The 19,754-nt window shown below is 45.6% G+C and overlaps 1 protein-coding gene across 1 annotated transcript in view; it reads right to left on the bottom strand.

Annotated features, from left to right (window-relative positions):
• The window catches only part of ADAM12 (ADAM metallopeptidase domain 12), a 307,846-nt gene that overhangs the window by 109,108 nt on the left and 178,984 nt on the right, over window positions 1–19,754 (bottom strand). The window contains exon 4 of the mRNA XM_012655353.1: window positions 2,801–2,879. Coding sequence (XP_012510807.1) covers window positions 2,801–2,879 — 79 coding nt within the window. The remainder of the gene's footprint in view (window positions 1–2,800; window positions 2,880–19,754) is intronic.

The raw sequence follows: 19,754 nt of genomic DNA, 5'->3' as shown, positions 1-19,754 counted from the left end.
GATTTAAAAGTTAGATTTAGATTTTTATTATTGTTGCTTTATATATTTTGAGATGATTTTGCTGGTATATATGGTTTTGAAATTCTTTTATCATCCTTTTATCATTATGTAATGACTTCCTTTATCCCAGATAATGCCTTTTTTGCCTTAAGGTCTAGCTTATCTGAGGTTACTACCAATAAGGCAGCTTTCCTTGGATTAAGATCTGTCTACTGTATCTTTTTCTATTCCTTTCCTCTCATAATTATTTTTTATTCTGAGTGCAAATCTTGTAAAAATTATGTAGCTGGATTTTATTTTAAACACTAAGTAGATATTCTGTTTTTATTTTCACCAGATTCAATCTATTTATATATAATGAGATCAATATGTTGCTCATTTTTACATTATTTTTTGTTTTGTATTTACTCTGTTCCTTTCTTAATTCTTTTCCTTCTTTCTTGCCCTCTATTGGGTTGAAGTGCTATTTTTATTCACTCCCCTTATTTGGAATTATGCATTCTATTTTTCTATTCTTTAAATGGTTATACTTTAACTTTATATCAAAGTCTAAAGTTAATCAGCAAGCCTGTTATTCTCCAGTCCAATACAAATTCTTAAACTGTTTTAAATCTATTTGCCCATGTTGTTTTGAACCACACAAATCCAGTCATTATTGTAACTGTTATTGTAAGTAGCTTATTTAGATTTATTCACATTATTTTGCTTACTAGTGCCTCTGACTTCCTGCCCTCGAAGCTTGTGATCAATTTCCTGTCTACTGAGATACTCTGTTAGTCATTCTTTCTTGGTTAGAATCTCAGAGTAGTAAATTCTCTCATCTTTGCATAGAAACGTCCATTTCACTTTTATTCTTGCAATTTGAGTATAGAATTAAGGTTGACAATAATTTTCCCTTAGCTCTCCGAAGTTTTAATTTCACAGGTGCTAAATAAAAATTTGTTGGTTTAATTGCCATTATTTTGTACAAATCTCTCTTTTGTCTCAGGTGGTTCTGAGATTTCATCTCTAGTATTCTGCAGTTCCGTTATGAGCCATCCTGGACCGCGTCTGGTTTTGTTTTTCCTGCTTAGACGTGCTGGGTTTTCTTCAAGACTCATGTCTTTCACTGACCCAGGGTCAGCCTCATCATACTCAGTTTAAACATTGCTTCTTTACTGTGTTTTATTTTATGTATTTTCATTATGCAATTTCTATTAGGTCTATTCTGTTCCCTTTGAATTCTTTTCTCTGATTTTTCTATTCTCTTGTATTCTTAGAGGTGTGAATTCTCATTTCTCTTGTCCTGTGATTCTCACTTACAGGGGCTTTTTTTCCACTGTGTGGTTTGCAGTTTTGATTTGGGGCTCATCTTTAATATTTTCATCATAATTTTTTTCACGTGGGCATGTCGTGTAATGTGGGCTGTAGAAATATCCCTATGGAGCTTTTCTGGGTTCGCTTCCGTCTGGGTCCATGGGGGTTTCTCTGTTTTGGGACCAGTTTTGAGGTGTCTTGACTAGGAATCCCATTCCTGTGCTGGTATTAAAAATTTGGACACAGGCCCAGACCATTCCCAACATCCACACACCAGACAAACTTGGGGTTCAATGTCTCTCATTTTTATGAAATCTTTTCTCAATCCAGAACACCTGGCAGACAACACTCTTTCATGCCCCTTCTCTGGGCTGGGAGAGTTCTTTTTGTCTCTTTTCCACAGAGCAAGCAGCTGTGCTGGAGACGGGCTTTTGTGGGATTCTCGGCTGCAGGTGGCTCACTTCTCTTGTCCCAGTCCCAAACACCAGGCCCTCTCCGGTCTGGCCCCAACTCACCAGCCAGGGCTCTGAGCGAACATCCACTCTGTGTGTCTGCCTCGTGGGGATTTCTCCGACTCTCTTTCATGCTTGGCCAGGCATTAACAAAAATTTCTATATGCTTATATTTTTATCCAGCATTTCTATGTGTTTTTGCCAGGCTGGGAGAGCTACAGCAGCTCCCTCCACCAAGTTCCCGGAGAGCTGAAGGGATTGGTTTGCGAGTGCCAAGCACTGACACCCGATAAGGAAAAGCGTTGGTATACTAATGGCTACTTGACAACCTTCAGTGATGCACGTACAGCCTGCTTCTAGGCTCACCCTTCAAAAACAAACACCCACAGCTCTTTCAAACAAGTGACCCTCCTAGCGCTCAGAGGGCAGCAACTCTGTCCTGTTCTGAGTCCCCATTTCCACACGTGGCCGGTCACAGACTGTGCATAGTCAACAGTCAACTTTTTTTTTTTTTTTTGTTAAAGGAACAAGCAAAATGAGCATTTGTTCAAGTTACATCTAAAAGTTCAAATACCAGAAAAGCTGCCTGAGAGATAATAAATATCATGTTACCTTAACACCTGTGATACAGAAGCACACTGACATCAGGGGTATATGCATAAGAGGTTAAGCAGAGTCAGTTTTCTGTACATCAGAGTTGAATGCAGCAAAGTTCAGCCCAGGTATGACTGCATTCCAAGCCATCTCTAACTTTGGCTAGGTTTCCTAAAAACGATTTGCCCAAAAGAGCATCTACAGTCCTCGGAAGGAGTTTCGAGGTCAGCCCTGCCCTAAAGCTATTCCTCCAAGGGCAGTCCTGGCACATACCTGGCCAGAGCCAGGTGTTTTCGGAGTTACAATGGAATGCTCCGACACTCAGGGCCACACAGGTGTTTCTTGGGGCCAAAGTTAGGAATCTGGGCACGTGACTTTGCTCACAATAAAACAGCCATAAAGTTAAAGCATAGATTCAATAGCATCGTATTACGGGGACCCAAATGTGCTGGAATTACCGTGTAATTTCGAGTGAGGGAGACATCAGTACCATCTTGCAGATAGTGGGTTTCCGTGAAACTGCTGGCAATGAGACCTCTGTGGAAAAATAAAACAACATAAAAAGATGAGTTCAGTATCGCATCGATATGTTGCTTGTGAATGTCTAGGCCACAGGGCAGCAAGGTGTGACCCCTTCTTATTTTACAAATCGTCCAATGAGGCTCCCAAAAGGAGTTCTACTTGTTCAGGTTGTCCAGGGAGAATGTGGAAGAGACACAGACAGGCACGAGTTAGACATGCGTGCTTTGAACAACAGCGCACACGTGGGACAGGCACACATTCTTCTGTGAGCAGTACAGGCAGATTTCCGACCTGGGAAAATCACCCGCCTGGAAGTCACAGGCTCTGCCAACTAGAATTGATGGTTCAGCCACCTGCTGGGAAAATAGTTTTGGATCACGGCACTGCCCCTCCCCGCTGGTTCTCCTGCAGGTGAGAGAACCCGCTGACAACACTGAAATGTCACAGAAGAGATTAGAACAACAATGAAATGTCAAAAGCAGCGATGTATGTATGAGGTGAGGAAAAATGATTTTGGACACACTGAAATATTGAATTTCTAAGATAAATTGAAAGAGGAGAACCAACCCCCCCCGTTACTCCTAACTAAAACCGTATGTGGTCAACTAGACCTTCATTGAAGAAAGCAAAGCATGAGTTATGTAGGCTTCAAATTATTTTTCCATTCCTTATATAACATGCACTATTTTATCCTGCTCAACATAAGACAGGAAGACCCTCCTGTGCACCTACTACGTGTAAGCTGCTAGCTGGTAGGATACAAAGACCATGAAGCCCAGCCCCTGCTCCTGAGCACACTGTAGCCTGGTAGGTGACAAATAATCCAGCATGGGGAGGGCCATCACGGAGCAAGAGCCAGCCTTCCTGGGAGAACGGATCCGATATCGGTGGGGTGTAGGGAGGGGAGGGCTTTGCAGAGGCAGCTGCCGGCTGCCAGGCCCTAACAGATAAAGCAGGAGTCGGCCAGGCACAGGCGGGGTGGGAGGAGAAGGGAATTCCAGGCAGACCACGGCAAGGCCAGGAAATCGGCAGAGTCTGGAATCCGGGAGGCAGGCTGGTGCTAGACAGGCAAGGGCTCTAAACAGGACCTGGATTTTATCTGTCTGGACAGTAAGGAGACAACAGTTTTAAATACCGATGGTGCTGGTGCTGTCTGCCCACCCCTGTCTCCACGTCTTCAAAGATGCTCTTCACGCCATTTGGTTCTGGGGGTGATGAGGGCCTTGTCCCCTGACTCCTGACCCAGAGATGAACATGTGACCTGAGCTGAGCCAATCACAAATCCTCCCTATGGCATGTTTGGAGCTGGGACTTCTGAGGACAAGATCTTTCCTCTTTGTTCTCAAGGCTCTGAGGGTGTGGCCACAGAGCTTCCTTCAGCCTGGTCCCTTGCTGCAGAGGGTGCAGGCTGGAGAGAACAAAGCCACCACCCTGCAGTGACACAGGGCAGGGCGGGAGAAAGAGATTGTCCAGGTGTCCCTGGGGCCTGCTCCACCTCTGTTCTTCAACCAATCCTTCTCTTTTGCCTCAGCCGGTTTGAGTCGGGTTTCACAGCCAGAGTCCTGGTACATACGGTAGGGAAGGAACAGAGGTGGGGCTGCTGCAGACACAGCAGATGGGAAATACTCTCCTTATGAAGTCAGGTTTCTTTAGACCCTCTCCCAGCCAAGTGCACAATTGAGGGTGATCTCCCCGTTGTATATGAATTTCGTCATATTTAGGATAGGCCTGGTTCAAACCGGTTAGACCCTCACAGCGGTCTGAGTCGCGCTCTACTTAACAGCGAGCATTTGAGAAGTGTGGCAAAAATATAAAACGCGATATGCTGAAATAAAAAAAAAATATATAAAACGTGGACTGTGGTCCACACTCATGGCAGAGGCATGGGGAGCCTCCTGCGCCCGTCCTCACTCTGCTCAGGGGCACACAGATCACACTGGGGAAGGTGACTCTCCCGGCGGCCTCTGGCTCTCAAACCCCCATCTTTTCCCACAGCAGCCACTGGGCAGGGTCACTCCCGGCGGGAAGCCCTGGCCAGGGTCAGGGCAGAGGAAGGGAGGCAGGAAGGGCAGGGAGAGGTGATGGGAGTCTGAAGAAGGCAGGGGGCTCCCGGAAGGGAAGGGAGCTGGCCGAGGAGAAGGGGGCAGGGAGGGTGAAGGAATCTTCCCACCGGGTGGTTCTAAAGGCAAGCAGAAAGATGGGGAGGTGAGGGGAGCAGCCGGAGGACCAGGGCGGAGCTGCAGAGGCACGTGCAGGACAAGACGTACGGAGCACAGGACACACAGGGCCTGTTTCCCAACTGGGGCAGGACCTGCCAGGGCCTTGCTGGTCTTAGCAAAGGAACACTGGGCCAGCTTCAAGATAGCAGAGAAAGAAAAAGAAAAATTTAATATATTTTAAGTTATAGCATCACTTATTTACTATTCATTCATACTTTTACATATCTCACATTTTATTAATAATTTAGTAGTCCGGTCTTAACAATGCTGGATCCTTATTTTGAATGAACGGGTATGTGAATACCAAACATTACGGCGACGCAGGCAGAAGTTTGCAGGACAGACAGACGTGGTTGGAAGGCTCCCGTCCCGGCCTCCTGAAAGCTGGCTCGGACGGATGTTGGAGGGGAAAGCTCATCGCGTGCACGAGAGACATGGAAAACCCATCAGGAAGGCTCGGGATTAGAGAGGACGAGCTTTTGCTAGATGACTGTCAGCAAGCGTATGGTGGACAGAGTAATTTTGGGGTTAGCAGCAGTAAAATTAATTAGAAGGTTTTAAAAACATAACTACTCAGTACAGCAACACAAAGCCCTCTGAATATTTTTGCCTAAAAAAACCCTACTGCTTTTCATGGTCATCCAAACGTCATTTGAGTTAAACAGAAATACAACCACAGTCGTACTGTGAGCTCCAGAGAGTTCCTAAGTACTATTGCGTGTTTCCTTTTGTCGAAAGAAGGTGAAACGGCTTCTGCGCGCGGCCCCCAGAGTGTCCCACTGCGGCCCGGTGCTGAGCGACGTGTTCCTTTTTGGGTTTTTCTCATCCCGTCTGGAAAAGACACGTTGATTTACAGCTCAGATGCAACAATAGCATTTGTGTATATCTTTCCAAGATATTTTGAAGGCAAGGAAGGGGAAGAGGAACGGAGGAAGGGGACAAAAGCCTGCAAGAACGATGCTCAGCGTATGACACCTTCTCGAAACATGAAGAGTGGATGTCATGTGCTCCCACTGCAAAAATGAGAACCCCGAGAGGCCACGCATTTGCTAATTAGCTACATCTAACCATCCCACGATATACATACACTTCAAAACACAACACGTTGCACACGACAAAAACACGCAGTGATCTGTCAATTTAAACAAAGAAACAAACCAAAAAAACCCCAAACTGATGCCTGGCTCTCGGCTCTCCAGCCACGCACCCCGGTGCCCTGAGCTGGCAGCGCACCTGCTTTCTCGAGCCCCAGTGTCGCACAAGGGGATCTGCACGAGAGATGGGGGAAGTTCCACGGCCCACATCCGAGCGCCTGCCCAGCTTAGATGCCAGGGTTTGTGCTTTCACAGCAGTGCCTCTGGGAATCGGTGTTGTGTGACCCACACCCCTGGAAACAGACCCCATCCTGGGGTGCCCCTGCTCCGATTTCCTCCCAGCGCCAGCTCAGGGTCTCCCCACGTCCTGCGGGAGAGCACGTCACCCCGCTGGAAACCCTCCGGTGCCTCCCGCTGCCCCCGGGATGAAATCCCCACACCTCCGAGGTGCCCACGACCTCCCCCGGCCACCCTCCCACCGCACGCGCATCGTGCCCATTTTCCCCATGGCACACACTACCCCAGCCAACGCTGGTCTCTGGCTGGTTCTAGAACATTCCAGACCCTCTCCCACTTAGGGCCCTTGCGTTGGCTATGTCCTGTGCTTGGAACGTTCTTCCCATGCTTTTCAGGGTGCTGGCTCCTTTTCATCCTTCCTCTTGGCTTAAACACCGTCTCCCCAGGAGCCTCCCCCGATCTCTTACCCCAAGCAGCCGAATCACCACTGTCACCCCACACCAGGAACTCCTTTGGTTTCCAGTACTGACTCCTGTTTTGTGTACGCATTTGTTTATTTATCTGTGTATTTCTCCCATCAAGCTCCTAAGCCGCAGGAGGAATCTTTGCTCATGGCCGTGTCCCTACCCTCCAGCCCTGCGGAGCCCGCAGCCACCTCATCCTTTCTGTAACAGTTAATATTTGCGGAGCACGTACTCTGGGCTAAGCCCTTTATATCTCATTTAATCCTGATAGTATCCAGCGCTATGGGTTAGATACTGTTTTTATCCCAATTTAAAGGAGGAATGAGAGATACAGGGAGGCCAAGTGACCTGTCCGAGGCCACACCTCATATGGCAGCACCCAGGTGGGTCTGCTTTGGAGCTTGTGCTGTACTGGACCTTACCGGCTGGTCAAGCGATATCTACTGAGCGTTGGCTGCAGGGGTGCCGTTCTAAGGGCTGAATGTGTTAAGTAGATGAATGAATGAATGAATAAATTTGAGAACTTGGCAGGCGCTGTCCCTACTGCTCAGGGGCTGGCACACATCCACATCCTTCTCCAGTACCATAACTTGCCAGGGAGCATGGATGAAAACAAGACGGTGCTTGACAGAGGCTAAGATGTGTGTCTCATTTAAAAGGGGCTGGACGTCAAAGGCCCCTAGAGAAAACCAAGAGGGTGGACGGACAGTGGCCATCCTGGAAACGTGGCAGCAGCGGCCTGGAGCCTGCAGATGTCCCTAAAGACAAAATCCCCTTAGATGGACTCTCTCATGTCAGCAAATGGAAACAGAAAGCGAATGCATAATTTCATGAGAACATTCTCTTTCTCTGCTTATTAGATTAGCTGATCTAACAAGGCATTCTGTTTCTCTTGACAGCAGAAAATAAAATGCATTTTAAATGTGCCAGGAGTTGATTCTGCTGTTTTTCACTTGTTCTGCTGTTAGAAGTGACACCTAAATATTTTCTCATTTATACTCCAAGAGCTGCCGCTGGGGAAGGACGCAGACCAGAGTGGCCAGAGGACCATGAGAGAGAATGCCCAGAGCACTGTGGGAGTTCCAGGGAAGGCTCCTAACCCAGCAGCCAGCCCGAGCAGGTGGCGTCCAAGCGGTCATGGAAGATGGGGAAGAACGAGTTGGGTTGGTGGGGGGTGGTGTGGTGAAGGGTGGGGAACGGGGAGAACATTCCAGATAGAGATGATTGTAACCTCAAAGGCGCAGGGGGTACAGATACGGCCTCTAGCGGGTGATGAAATTAGGGGACACGAAACTACATGGAGGTGCAAGTGGTCAGGGTGCAGGCAGGCTGCGGACACATCCCACAAGTTGCCAAATGTCACTGACTTTACCCCGTGTCATGGGGAACCGCTGAACACAGAAGTGACCTGAGCAGACACCAGTTTCAGAGAGCTAAAGGCCACTCTGACAGCCACGTGGCTGAGACTTTGAGGGGAGAGAGACAGACAGACAGCAGCAGGTTTTGAGGCAGCTGGTGTGAGTGTCTAAACACAGCACCAGGCCAGGCCATGAGCCTTCAGGACAGGAAATTGAGGAGGGGCCCAGAATCAGGAACCGCATGATAGCAGTCATGGACCTCGGCAGGTGTCAGTGGAGACGGCTGATTCGCAAAGCGGAGAAAGAACGTGAGTTTGGTGTCGGCCACGCTGAGTGTGAGCTGCTGAGAGATGCTCTTCTGGACGTGTCCGGGAAGCAGCTGACTCCGCGAGTGCAAGGTTTGGAGACGCTGAGGCAGCACACACCTTCACTCAGAGAGGACAAGCGGAGTCCCACCCTTTCGAGCATGTTTGAGTACCGAGCTTTCTGATTTAATAGTCTTTAGATATATACAGCTGAAAATGATCATTTAAAATTTTCATGAAAATACTGTGATGTAGGTACATTTCTTCCTTATACAGTTTTTTGCGTTTCTGAAATGATTTGAATATTGAACCAAAAAGAAAATGACCTCCCAACTGTTTTTAGATCAACACTGAAATTATCCTACTTTACCTTTACGTTATATAGTTCAGTTATATAGTCTGAATGAGATGGATTTCGTTACGTCAGCACATTCTCCGGAGCGTGGGCAGAAACACCTACTCGTTTCTACTCTGGGGGCTCGTTCTCTACCCCCCACGCTGGGAGTGAATTGACCTCTCTCCTATGTTCTGCCAGGATTCTGTCACAGGACTGTCCCTGTCCTGCCTTAATTCTTGTTTACTTATCTTCCTCCCACGTGGGGTTGAGCTAAAAGCCCCGAGTCTTGCGCAAGCCCAGCGCACAGCGAGTGCTTCGTAAATCAATGGATGACAAACACACGGTCATTGTTATAGGAAAGCAACCTAATTGGGATAGAATGTGTTGGAACTAATTGGATTAGTTAAAAATATAAAAAAAAACATGGTTCAAACAGCCTTCAGGGATCACAGAGGGGGTGTCGGGGGGACAGTCACATTCACTGTCTTGTAACTTTAAATTCCAAATGCTCTGGGGTCACTGAGATCAAGCCTGACAACTTGTTATCAATTTTAGAACTACTTAAATAAGGGAAACAGGAAAGAAAAGTAAGGGATTGGCATCAATTACTAAGAATATTTAAATAACCCTCACTGATGACATGTCAACATTTTCCCATTATTTCTTTGAAGACTCTAAGTATGGTTTGAGGTTTAATTATTTTGTGCAACAATTCATGCAAAAATGTCAGAAGACAGTTCTTGTTTGTCAATTAACACCAGCAGGTAGCATGGATACTCTTTGCAATTAAATCTCACCATGCGATGTAGGCTTCAGTGATTTTTTCTTCCTAGTAGACCCGCTTGGTATTCAAACACGGTATCCAACTCAGTTTTCTACTGAATATTTACTTTATCACAAGTTGTTATTCCACAAATTACAAAATCATTCATATATAAATTTGGGTAATGGTTTTCTTTTACTAGAATGTGGACGTACAGCTACAGATACTTTCCTATGAGCTGCCTGGAGCTTTAACAAAACACAGCACATAATAAAAATCATAATTAAAAATCATGATCGGTATTTTCCGTTACTAAAATCAATATCCTTTATTGAAAATTATCAATTCCTCAGCCAGAGCTAAACAAATACAGAGAAAAGAGTGAGCAGGAAACCAGTGTGCACTCGGACTGGAGCTGGCATGCTTTGACATAACTCACTCTGGGTGTCGGCAAAAGCTCTAGACTGGCTGGAATCACGGAACTCTTAATGTTGGTATCATTGGATCTTCTGGACTATTTTATGGGGAGATCAGACAGTTGAATGATTCTCTATAAAACCAGTGCACCGAGGTATAAAGAGGAGAAAAAAGAAGAAGAATTAAAGACATCTGGTATTTCCTACATCTCAACTTTGCTTGAACTTCTGCTTTTAGAACCTGGTCTTTGCAAATATTTATGCTTGTTTTCCAGGGGAGAAAGTTATCACAACCTGGTAAAAAATTTATGTTCTAGGTTCTTGGTCTTGGGAGTGAAAGGAAAGTGTCCCCACCGTCACCCTCTGTGCCCCGTCCCACTGTCAGCATTGCCATATCCCTCCCACCCCTGTTTACCATCTGCTCACAGGGTACCAGGCCCTGGGCCACTTGTTTGTGACATACACTTTCTTACTTTATCTTGACAGAGACCCTGGGGGTAGGAACTGCTATCATCTGCCTGATAAGGAAAAGAAAACACTCAGAGAGGTCAAGTGACTAGTCCAAAGCCACACAGCCCAGCCCCGGAGATGGAACTTGGCTCTATTTTGCTCCAAAGCCTGCCTCTTCCTAACCACTGGCCAACACGGCCTTCCCAAGAACGAACGGTGAGCACACTGTTCTGAAGGTCTGGAAAATAGGCAGCCGCAAACCCTATTCTATATTTTCCTGGAATAATTTTTCCTCAATGCTGGGACACCTGAAAATAGCACTATGCTGTTTCTCTTCAATTTAGTTACAAAACTCAAATTATTTTTGATTATAATTTCAGCATTTTGGGATCCTAACTATTTAGAACTATACATCTGTAAGAACAATGGAGCATTTACAATCCCTTTTCTTTTGTTATATTCCATCTACTGAAATATTCAAAATGATCAAAACAACTTTTGTTTTCCTCTGGAATAATAACAAAAAAAGACTCCCTTTGCCCAGCTCTTTCTCATTTAGTTTCACAAACTATAATAAATAAAACTGTTGATACAGTATTTTGGAAACTGTAAGGGACAATGAAGTTTCCTCAAAATAATTTCCTAATATACTGCTTCCATTATACGTCATGAATACACAGAGTTTTGGGTCAAATCAGGTGGTATTTCCACTGAGATGAGCTGCTGTTACTTCTCTTTGGGACTGTCCAGATGATTCTATCTATTCATGAATGAACAGCTCACATATACCACCTTGGGCAGCTGTAGACTAAAGAGTGGAAATCTCTTTCAGAACTGCAGGGCCGACTTGTCAACTGCATTCTCCAGCTGAAACGTAAACCCAGTGAGCACTGATGGGCTCCTGCCTTCTCAGCTCCCCGCTGTCAGGCGACACAGGCCTTAGGCTTTGGGCGACTTTCTTCCCTTTTTAACGACCAGATATAGCTTGAAAGTCTTGAATGTGGACTTACATACTGTTTCAGGCTGTTCTTGATGTGACGTAACTGTCTTCATATTATAGTATGAGACCTATCAAGTTTCAGTAACACAATTTTAAGGAAAAAATAGGGCTACAGATGCAGAGGGAAAGTTGAAAACCCAATAAACCATTATTCCCACAGGCGAATGAAACCCCAGCCCCACTCGCCTCAGAATGGATTGCAAGAATAGATTTAACAGGTTAACTTACGTTGCCTTCTTCAAACGTTTCTGCCAACATAGGTAAAACACCCATTTCTCTTAAGCTTCAGAATTTTCCTTCTTCCTTTTGAAAAATAATAGTTGGCTGTAACGGTAGCAGCGGCATCAGTAGCTAACATTGCTGTGAGCTCTTCCTAAGCAAAGGCACTTTATATGCATTTTAAAATTCAACTTTTACAACAACCTTGGCAGGTAAGTGCTTGTTTTGAGATGAGAAACCGGAGGCACAGAGAGGTTATACAACTTGCCCAGAGTCACACAGCTGGCACTGTGTAGGCATTTTGACTTCAGAGCTTAAACTTTGCTATGCTTATTTGACTTTCATTTTCCCTAGTGTTACATTTGCCTTTTCTGCCCACTTCCCTTCAGATGGGTAACTGTACTTAATATAGCAATCTCTGTCTTCGAAAGCAATTATACAGAATTGGCAGTGTGGGTTGGGTTGGTCTAACTATTTCCCATTGATTGCCATGGGTCAAAACTGAAAAGAACAATTAGGAACTGTATGCATCAGGGTTTTGTTTGCCTCTAGTCTGGGGAATAATCACCTGAGTGTAGTCTTTTTATATACATCAGTGTAGGCAAAGTTGATACTATTCCATACATAAAAGTACATGAAAATTTCAATAATGTAAGTGAATAATCAAGCCCATTTATATGTATTCATTGGTGCTAAATACTGTCTGAAAATAATCAAGCAGTCATGACACTAGAAGCCCTGGTACCTCTGCCTGTCCAAGTCATCCCACTTTGGCTCTGTGGCCTCTCTTCGGTTACCTAAGACCCACACTCTTCTTACCCTGTTCTGGAACATTCTTCCCTCTTTCTCTGCCTGGCCAACACCCAGTAACCCTCATCGAAAACGATGTTATCTGGAGTAATCTTCCCTGCCTGCCCCTTTCTAAATCTGCTTCTCCTTGTTAGACTTTCTTCCAGGACTCTGCCCTGCTCCTTATCAAGTGTCTGATCTATTTGCTCTGTGATCTGTTGGAGGTATGTAGCCCCCATTAGGGTAGGGTCTATCTAGCCCCCCGTGTCCTCAGCCTGTCCACTAGTGCCTGGAACTTAGTAGGTGTTCAATAAATATTTGTCAAACAGATGTAATGATTGAGAATGAGAAAATATATCAAAGACACTCATACTTAATAGAATCATCATTGGTTTGCCGCTATGTTAGGGTATGAGAAGAGATTTCTTCCTGTTCTACAAAATAAAAACCACCACCATCAAAAAGCCACAAAAAACCTGACAGATAAAAGAGAATTTAAATCTCAGACTTTCCACGATCTAGAATATATCTTGTCTTTAGTTCATATGGTAGAACAAAAAATATTTTCACTTTAAAAACATATACCTTCAAAGGGCATTTTCTTAACTTCCAGCATTAAGAAATGTTTAGCCAGATTATTTCGAACCATCAAACCAAAACACCTTTTAATCTTTGGACACACAGCTTTAAGCCTTAAAATGATTCTGGTATACGTGACCCCTCCTCCCACCAGCTGCTATCTGAGAGGTTGCTGGTGTTAACTGGCATCTTCCGTCTGGCCCGAAGCTGCGAGTCCAGCAAGATTTCAGGTCTGATGACCTGGTAAGCTGTTTCGCAGAAAGCTGGATGCAGTTCAGCCCCGTTTTCCTCACCCACACAGCTCGATGGAGAACTTTTATTAATTGGTGCTCTGAGGCAAAGAGGGGTTTTCTTGGCCGCGGCGGAAGCCGGCCCACCAGCTCCCAGGCAGACCGGCCAGCTGGGCTCTCTTAAAAACTGACCTACATTGAACCAAACTCGCATAATGTGCGTTAGATCAAATTTGTTCCTTTCTGCTTGCTCAAAGACAGTTATGCTCTGCAAATTTCCATACCGTCGCTGCCAAGAGGTGGATACCAGGAGGGATCTGGGGTGCGGAAAAGGACCCTAACTTTCTCAATTGTTCTCAATTGGCCTGGCCCACTGTACTGCTCCGAGCCTCGTACTGAGGCTGCCACGCAGTGTGCTTGGATTCTGAGATGGATCTCTCTCCCCTTCTAAAAGGGCCCTCCCCCGCCAACGCGTGAACCCAGGTGTGCAGAGCCCTAATCGGCTGAAGCACACCCCCATTTCTGCAAAGGCCTATTGCCTCTGCCTGCTCAGATCTCCAAGGCCGAGTCAGAGAGATCCAGAAACAGCCGCGGTTCCTGCCAGCCCCCAGCAGGCACGACCGCCTGAGAGTGAGCTGCTAAGAAAGAGAAGAACATGTCTTTGGGACAACGGAGGGTTGTAAAATATAACATTGTAAAATGAAATCATTAATCCCACCTGAATTCTAGTTGCTGGGTTTCTTTATAGGAAGTATTCCACTGTTTTCTTTGTTTTAAAGAAACCACAAGAAGAAGTACTCGTAATACCCAAGCCGGATATCTCTGTTTGCCAGTAACTATTCTCAGAACGCTTCGTTGATTCACCACCTGGCCAGTGACTGAGTCGTTTAAATCTGGAAAGGTTTTGCATTTACACCTAAGGCTGTCGAGAACCCTAGAGAAGAACCCAGCGACAAGACGCCAGTGACGATGGGCCACTGACGGATGTCTCTCCAGGACGAAGGCCATCCCGATCGACATGCCCACAGCGGGGCCTCTGCTCTCTCCGCCGGCTCCGTACGTGCTCCCCAGGGGTAAAGGAACACTTTGCACGGCGCCTTCATTTATTATTCGATTCCAGCCCCCTAGGTTACAGAAGAGCCCAGCTAATTCTAACAGCTAATTTTCTATAAGCACTTAAATAGTTTAATCAGAATCATGGTCAGGAATATTTTATGTCACTTTCGTTGTTCTTAGGCTAGGGCAACGTGAATTATCTTGTTGATTCAGTTAAGTAATGTAATACACGACAAAATATTACCCTGGGTCATGAAAAATAGGGATCTTTAATAAGCATCATGGTCTCAAATTGTAAAATTAGTAAAAAACCATGACAGGGGTGATTAGTTGGTTCATATTTGATTGAAGCAGTAATTCACTACATTTATGAAATCTTCAGAGTTCATTTGCTGTCCGGGCACTCTAATGTATTATTTACTCGGACTGCATTTTTAAAAAGCTGCTGGCACAAGGCAATGACAATTCTTACAGCGCTACATTAAGACTTAGAGCTTTCTTCTTCTAATTGTAGCTTCTCCATGGCTAAGTCTCCAAGATGTCCCGGGTATTGAGGCAAAAACGGACACCTCCTCAATGCACCCGCCCACAGCATGACTTCACTTCTCTGGATGGACCAGGGCCAGCAAGCAGACAAACGTGAGTCCAACATTTCTGGCTTCCCAGCCACGGATCTGCTACTCAGATGACAATGTTATGGTTTTATTAAAAAAAAGGCAAACTGAGGAATACTTCCTATGAAGAACCCAGCAACGAGAGCTCAGATGGGACTTATGGTTTCACTTTCACACGACAATCCCGCACGCAAAGCCGGGAATCGAGATTACATCATGTGTGCTACTAAACTCATATTCTAAAAACATGCTCCAGAAAGGAGTTCTTTATTAAAAGCTGAAAGCTTTCCATGTGTCTGGGGAAAATAATAGCTAAATATGTTGAGGAAGAGGGAGGCACGATTTAATGACTAAAAAAATGTAATTTACAATGATCTGCCTCAGTAATCCCTCCTAATAGTTTCATTAAAAAATACTATAATCACCTACAAGCTTATTTAATTAATCAACACTTCTTGAGGTCAGAAAACAATTACGCATTAAGTGCGCTCCTGTACGTTCAATGATTGAGGAAAGGGATCAAACTAGAAAACGGATAAAATGTTGAGTTCGTGCTCTTTATTTTTCCCATAAGCGTAAATATTTCCAAAATTAAACAATCAAGTGCCCATCAATCCATGAGTGGATTAATAAAACGTGGTATATGTATACCATGGAGTACTATCCAGTCATAAAAAAAAAATGATGACCTAATACCCCTTGTACTATCCTGGATTGAGCTGGAGCCCATTCTTCTAAGTATCACAAGAACAGAAAGACAAGCACCACATGTACTCACCATTAAATTGGTACTAACTGATCAACACTTATGTGCACCTATGGGAAGTAACATTCATCAGGTGTTGGGCACGTGGGAGGGGGGAGGAGTGGATGGGTAAATTCACACCTGATGGGTGCAGTGCGCAATGTCTGGGGGATGGGCATGCCAGCAGCTCTGACTTGGGTGGTGCAAAGGCAATTTATGTAACCCAAGTGTTTGTACTCCTGTAATATTCTAAAATAAAAAAACAAAAAAATAATCACGCTGCAAGTCTTTGGGGGTCAGAGCATTATCTGATCCAGGACATTTGAATCTGGACCAATTATTAGACGGTCCTAGGGCATTATCATCATTTTGTTGGGTGTAACAATGGCCCTGTGATTACATAAGAAGGTATCCATGTTATTTTAGAAACGCATATTGAAGAGTGGAGGGGAGCGATGCCAAGCTGTCTGCTTAAAATGACCTCAGGAAGGGGGAGCAACAGAGGAAGCAGGTGTGGCAAGTCTTGGCTCCTGTTGAATCTGGGCGATGGGTGTCGGGCAGGTTTCCCAACCTCAGCACAGCTGATGTTTGGTGCTGGATGGTTCTTTGCTGTGGGGCTTATCCTGGGTAATGGGCAGTGCTTAGCAGCATCCGCCCAGAGATGCCAGTAACGATCCCCCGTTGTGACAATCAAAACTGTCCCCAGACACTGCCAACTGTCTCCTGGGGGGCAAAACTACCCTCAGTTGAGAACTACTGGTATGTAGGAGGGATTAATATGCTATTTTCTCTTCTTTTGAATATATTTTTAAAAGTTCCAAAATATAAGTTTTAAAGTCAATGGAGGAACAAAATTGTGAAAAATCACAATGCTAGTTTAGTGTCCTGGACCATTTGGAGAAAACTCCTGAGGAGCGTGGCAGTGCATGCCTGCAGCCCTGAGACCAGAGGCCCCATCGTCAGAGAACTGCAGACTGGTCTGGGACCTCAGCCCCCAGGGAGACAGCATCTCAGGGGCTTGGGAACCAGGAATGTGCATTTTTTTGGAAAAAGAACATTAAAAATTATTTGGAAATAATTTCGAACTTACAAATTGCAAAAATAAAAATTATACAAATACACCTCTCATTACTTTATTAACGTCCGCCCTCTCATTACTTTATTAACGACTTTGAGACACCATTCACACACCGTATGATTCGCCTGCTGAACATGCATCCCCCGCAGTTTCTTCCAGCACATTCACAGAGCTGTGCAACCACCCAGCACCAGGAGGGTTGGAATATTTTGTCCCTCCTGTGTTCTTTACCTTGTGCTCAGCTCATCTGGAATCTGGAACATTTCCACTGCTGTTCTTTGTCTTTCATGATAATGACGCTTTTGAAGGACACATCCTCATTCCTTTTTTTTAATTAAAAAAAATGGGAATTTGTCTGCTATTTCCTTGTGACTCAATCAAGGTTATGTGTTCTCATCCAAAATACTTCCCAGGTGACGTAGTGTCCTCCTCAGGGTATCACATCTGGAAAGATTCGACGTCCATCTGCCCCTCACTGACGTTAATTTTGGTCACCTGGGCAAGGTGTTGGCTGATTTCCCCGACTGCGTAATTACATCGATGGGTGCTAATCCAGGGGCAAGTTTTGATGAGGAACAAGACACTTAAGTGGCCTTCAAGAGTCCATTTGGAAGGAGAGGAAACACGGCAATTACTTTGGTGCTTTTGCCTCTCCGCTCTCTGACGGATGGACGTGCTCTTCCGATGTTAGCCCGTGAGTGGGGGACATACTAGTGCTGGTCTGTGCAGCCCCCCTGTCCAAAATTAACCAGAAGGCTGACTGCCTGGTTGTTCATAATTCTCTGGAACACGGCCCTGTCTTGTGTGGACCCTTTGTGGTCCCTCAGGACCCAGAGCAGGAAAAGAACACACTTCTGGAAGGAAGAAGGCTGCCCTAAAATTCCCCAGAGGCACCTCAGGCCTGAATGAGCCTCCGGCACGTCCGGCTCGCAGTGGATTCAGGTGGCTTCCCAAATGATGTCCCTGAAAAACTCAGCGCACCTGTGACGGCTCCTAGACACCCTCTCCTCCACCCGCCCACTAGGGTTTCTCTTCTCCTTTGCTCTGCCTCAGGCCTGTGCCACCTTCCTAAAGCCACCACAGCAACATGTGGCAGCCACCTAGGGAAAACTGCCTTGGGCCTCGGAGAAGGTGAAACTAAATTAGCTGCTGGTGGACACAGGGAGCAGGACATTGACTGCGGAGGGGACACAGGTTTCTTTTGGAATCGCTTTGTCTTAGGCCACAGCAAGGCCTGGCTGTGCTGCTTTCTGCCCCTGATGCAGCTGAGAGCTGGAGAAGTGGGGCCTACCTGCAACGAGCATTTCTGCTCAAGAAGTGGGGGTGGCGGGGAGGGAGGCGGGACAGCTATGGGGAGAGGCCGAGACCACCTTCAGAGCCAAAGTCCCGCAAGAACAGCCAGAAACGATGGCTGCACAAGGACCTGTGGCCAAAGAAAACAGAACGCACGCACAGGGAGGTGCATATTTACAAACAGAGTAACGAACACCACCACTGGAAAACCTGTTTACACAGAGGCCATCGGGCCACACAACCAGGTGCTGAGAGCTTCCCCTTGCCTCAGCTCCAGCCTGCCTGCTCTCAGGGCCACTTTACAAAATATTATTATTATTTAATCATAACAATAACGATTGCTTGGAAAATAAAAACCAAAACAGGCAAACCATTGGAACACCAAGAAGAGATTTCTAAAGGTTTTTATTTTAAACATATGTTTCTAAAACAGTCAGTGATGAGTGCCAAAAAACACAACATCGGGTCTATTTTCCTTTTTCTGTGTACATGATTTGCTTTGGAAACTGCCTATGAATGCCCTAAAATTTTTTCTCTCATCAAAAACAATCAAGGAACAGTACAAGGAGTTCTGAAGCATACCTTAGTTATTTCATTCTCGTGGAGCGAGAGGGAAGTGGTGTGATGTTTGTACAACATGAGCATCGAGTTGGGGGAGTTGAGGGTTTACTCCTTCCACCGGGTTGCACAGAAGAGGGGCGGGATTCTACTACGGCATTTTGGAAAACTAGCCCAGCTGGGGCCGCCCTGCCAGCTGGTCTTGGAAGGAGAGGAAAGGCCCTCCTTCCCCATTCTGGACTTCCTTGGGGGCCACAGCCCCCTGCAGCGTAGCCTATTCGGCCTGTAAACCCCAAAGGCAGGCTAGATCTGCTGTTCCCTTCTTTTGGCAACATGGGTCTCATACGGTCTCTCCCCAAAGCTGTGTGCTGGAAATCGACCCCCCATGTGTTAGCTCAGCATAAAGAAAGGCTGTCCTCACCCTCACCCTGCACACTGCAGAGAGCTGTTCCAAGGGGGTCAGGTCACCGCGGTCCTCAGGCCCAGCATCAGAGAACTGGGCAGCTAATAAAATAAAACAGACCATGCACTGAGCTCAGTGAAGTCATCAAGCACACATCACAACTGCAGAATGATCCCAAGTGAAGTAAAGGATATCGCTGGGGACTCCCACTTAAAAAGCATCATGAATTAACATGCATTCAAGGCCTTCATGGACCCGACTGCCTTTGCCGTAAAGGGCTCACCACTCCAGCGACAGGGTAGATATCGCTCTCAGCCCAAAGCCATGATTCAAAACTCTGGTTTTGTTATTCTTCAGGGTGAGATTAATTATCACAAGATCTCTTAAGGGATTCATTTGTGTGTGATATAAAATAGAGTTTACTGTCATTTTAAATAAAGACACTGGATGAAATTTAAGACATTTGAAGAGTAGTGAGAATGTAAAACCAGAAATGGCAAGACACTGCAATTCCAAGGAGAACTCTGAATCGCTCATCGAGGGCATGTTCTATCTTGTGTTCAGAATAAGTAAATAGCTGAATTAAGTAGACTGGTCTGGGACCTCAGCCCCCAGGGAGACAGCATCTCGGGGGCTTGGGAACCAGGAATGTGCATTTTTTTGGAAAAAGAACATTAAAAATT

The sequence above is a fragment of the Propithecus coquereli genome, unplaced genomic scaffold, assembly GCF_000956105.1.
Source record: "Propithecus coquereli isolate 6110/MARCELLA unplaced genomic scaffold, Pcoq_1.0 Scaffold473, whole genome shotgun sequence".
NCBI classification, from domain to species: domain Eukaryota; kingdom Metazoa; phylum Chordata; class Mammalia; order Primates; family Indriidae; genus Propithecus; species Propithecus coquereli.
Note: the sequence above shows the minus strand (reverse complement) of the source record. Positions and strands in the feature narration are given on the sequence as shown.